This window comes from Phalaenopsis equestris, unplaced genomic scaffold (assembly GCF_001263595.1).
Source record: "Phalaenopsis equestris unplaced genomic scaffold, ASM126359v1 Scaffold001360, whole genome shotgun sequence".
Classification (NCBI taxonomy): Eukaryota; Viridiplantae; Streptophyta; class Magnoliopsida; order Asparagales; family Orchidaceae; genus Phalaenopsis; species Phalaenopsis equestris.
This window is the reverse complement of record NW_018165799.1, coordinates 10,932-14,364: the sequence shown is the minus strand read 5'-3', so window position 1 is coordinate 14,364 and position 3,433 is coordinate 10,932. Positions and strand designations below refer to the sequence as shown.

At 34.5% G+C, this 3,433-nt stretch overlaps 1 protein-coding gene across 2 annotated transcripts in view; it reads right to left on the bottom strand.

The window, feature by feature from the left end:
- The window catches only part of LOC110034147 (L-Ala-D/L-amino acid epimerase), a 4,929-nt gene extending 2,086 nt beyond the window's left edge, over nucleotides 1-2,843 (bottom strand). For both annotated transcript variants that reach the window (XM_020738432.1, XM_020738433.1), the window contains exon 1: nucleotides 2,250-2,843. In XM_020738432.1, coding sequence (XP_020594091.1) covers nucleotides 2,250-2,837 — 588 coding nt within the window. In that variant the 5' untranslated portion in view covers nucleotides 2,838-2,843. The remainder of the gene's footprint in view (nucleotides 1-2,249) is intronic.
- Between the last annotated feature and the right edge of the window lie 590 nt (nucleotides 2,844-3,433).

Sequence of the window (3,433 nt, the reverse complement as noted above, 5' to 3'; positions counted from 1 at the left end):
GGTTCACACATAGTTTGAATATAGTTCAGTCATAGTTCAATAATATTCAAGCAATGTTTCAAATAATGCTTAAGCAATATTCGAAGAAGGTTCAAGTATGATTGGAATGTAGTTCAAACAAAATTTGAGTTTAAGGACATATGATTGGAATAAAGATTTATCAATCTTCAAATAGTATTAGAGCATTACTCATGCAATGTTCAATAAAGTTCGAGCATGATTTGAATATTGTTTGATTTGATCATGATTCGAACATAATGCGTGTCATTTTATTTGTTCCTCATCATATTTTGCAAATTAACTAATTTGAAATATTTGCTATATATGTAGATGTCCATTTTAAATAAATTTAAGAAGAGGCATCACACTGATAGTCACCAATAGATCTAAGGGTTTGCTGGAAGATATTACTAGATAATTTAAGGCTAATGATCTTATTAGAAAAACTAAGAGATCTCCCTTAAGCCAATTCTTTAAAACTCCTAAACACTCTGAGGAGGGGTCCTAATTCATTAAATGTCGGATAGTTGATGACAATGAAAATGAGGGATACATTATTATGTTGAATTGTGGAGATAAAAACACAACATTTGATGTAATTGAATTTGCTCTCAGCATTGGGTTAGAGTTTGGATAGTTTTCATCTAGGAGAAAATTCAAGCAAATGATCACAAAGAATTGGTTAATAAATAACTACTTGGATAGAGATAATACATTCAAAAATACAAAAATGAAGAAAATATTTATAATGCATTGAGAGAGATGATGTGACAGAACTAAATTTGTATTATCTTGTAGTTGGTGTCCTCTTTAACTATGATAAACACGGTGCCGCTTTTATTGAAATGCTTGGCTAATTAAAGATGAATAAGCCTTCTTTAAATACCCATAAAGTAATTTATCTAGGAGAAGATACTGAGAGGGCTGAAGAAGGGTACAATACACTATACGGCTATTGCTATGAAAAAAAGATCCCAATTCAATGCAGTGTAATTGAGTACACTATATTATTATAATATTAGGCTTTAGAAGCCAACTTAGATCATAAAAGAAAATGTGTTGAATTTTTATTAGAGCATAAAAAATGTTGAGTTTGAAGAGCATTCAAATGCTCACTGTCAAAAATCTATTGTTATTGCCGATAAATGAAGATGCAAAAGTTATGCAAAATATTATTTCAATTGTTAGTTTTTGTGGTGAATACTTATTTTTATTGGTAATAACTCACGTGCCTTTTAAAAATTATTCTTTATAGGCAATTACTTATCTTATATTGGTGCATGAGCTGATGAGAATGATTTTTATAAGTCAATTGAACATAATCCTACTCAGACTATCCTAGTTAAAGTTTTTAAAGAAGTAAGCATCATTATTTTTTAGAAGCAATCGAGGGAGTAGAAGATAAATTAGCTATAAGTCAGTCCATACACTCCTATTAAGGGTTACCGGCCTTTGTTAATATATGGGAGTTAACAAGTAATCAACTTAGAATAGAGAATAATCAAATAAGGTATGAGAAAAACTTGGATACACTGACAATCTTGTTTAAGGCTTTGTACTTAGGAAAGAGAAGAAGAAGTAGGGGGAATAGCAAAGAGATTTATTCTTGACTTAATCATTCATTTTATTGGACTGGAGATGAGATAGAAACTAGCCCAATGATGTTAAAACAACATTCAAACTATATTCAAACCAATTTCCGTCACTTCGAAAGAGATTTATTCTTGACTTAATCATTCATTCTATTGGACTGGAGATGAGAATAGAAACTAGCCCAATGATGTTAAAACAATATTCAAACTATATTCAAACCAATTTCCGTCACTTCGGGCATCAAACAAGTAATCAGTGGTAAAAAGGAGGGTAATTTAATCGCAAACAAAATGTTTTAACATATTTCTCCAAAAAATAAAACAAAAAACAAACATATCTGGCCATTTGTAACTAATATGAGGTATATAAAGTCAAATTTCTTTTAGTTATCCAAACAAGCAAACAAAGAAAAAACATCACAAATGCTCATTTGAAAACACTTTTTCCAAATTTAACAAAACTTCTTCAGTTATATGTTGAGTGATGTTTTTTTAACTTATTATTTGTTGCCTTAAAAACAGAATGAGCAAAGTAGAACTCATACTTATCTTGCCAAACCCTAATGAACGACCTAAACCTTGCTAAAAGCTTTAAAAAAAAAAATCAAAGTGCAGTGGAAAGGCAAAACAAACAGAAAATCGAATTGATCTACTAACCGATGCAAAGCTGTGGCCTGGAAGAAGACCGTTGATCTCGGTTAGCAGGGAGCCTAGAACTATCGGTTGCCTATTTACAAGGAAACCACATATATCGGCGACAGTCTCAAGCGCCGAGTGTTGATCCTCGACGGTGACGGATGGAAGCACAGGGGCTTCCCCCCAGCCGTTGCCACCGCCTCGTAGCTCCACGCGTACCGCTACGTTCCCTACAGTATCGAGGCTGGAGGACGCAATAGTGAACGGTGCGATCAACGGTACATTAAGGGGCCGCCCATCAGCCCGGCAAACATCCACGGAGAACGTCGCCTTGAGGTCATCGAATCCGCCAGCACTCATTGTATCAGCCAGAGTACTGCCGGCGTTGAATCTGAGGCTGCAGCGGCGGGAAAGGATTGGGTTTTTGAGTAGGGAAGGAGAGAGAAAGGAGCGGTGAGAGGGAGAAACAAGCCGATTCATGGAGGGAACGACTAGAATGGGAAGTTCGTTGGCTCCATCAGAGGACGGAAGAGTAAAGGCCGCAGGGAAAATGGACGTGAGATGGGAGCAGGAAGTAGGGCTGTCATTAACCCGAGTAAAATCTAGCATGCCAGTCATAAGTTAATGTTCAGTAGGAGTCTGAGGCAACCTTCATAAATAGATTTATATTTGACTTACAATTTTTAATGTTAATATTGTTTTATATTTTTCATATTTATATTTATTAGAAATCAAAATATTAAAATAAAATGTTTGTTCCTTATATAAAATTATTAATTAATAACCGTATGATTCTAAATAAATAAGCAATTGAATAGATTTTAGATTAACATCTAGCTAGTGAATATTAAGCAAATAAAATAATATATAAATGATAAGTTTTTTTTTTTTTACAATTGATGTCTGCTAGAGAATTCGTAGCAATAGAGTGAACGGTTATCGTCTTATCATTGCACAAAAATCTGGTACACACTCAGGTAATAAAAGTGACGGATTGAAATACCTCAAGTTTTTTTTATATTTAGAAAGCCCAAAAAAAGGGAAAAATCAGAGCCCCGTAGTCATCCTCCTGCTTCCTCCATCTCTAGATCATCCATCTCCTAATCATCCATAGTATAGAAATCGAACAGTTGTGGTGGAGGCGGTGCCTCTCCTATGCGCAAGGCCTCCAAGTTCTGGTGGATGTGACCATACTGATACTGGTG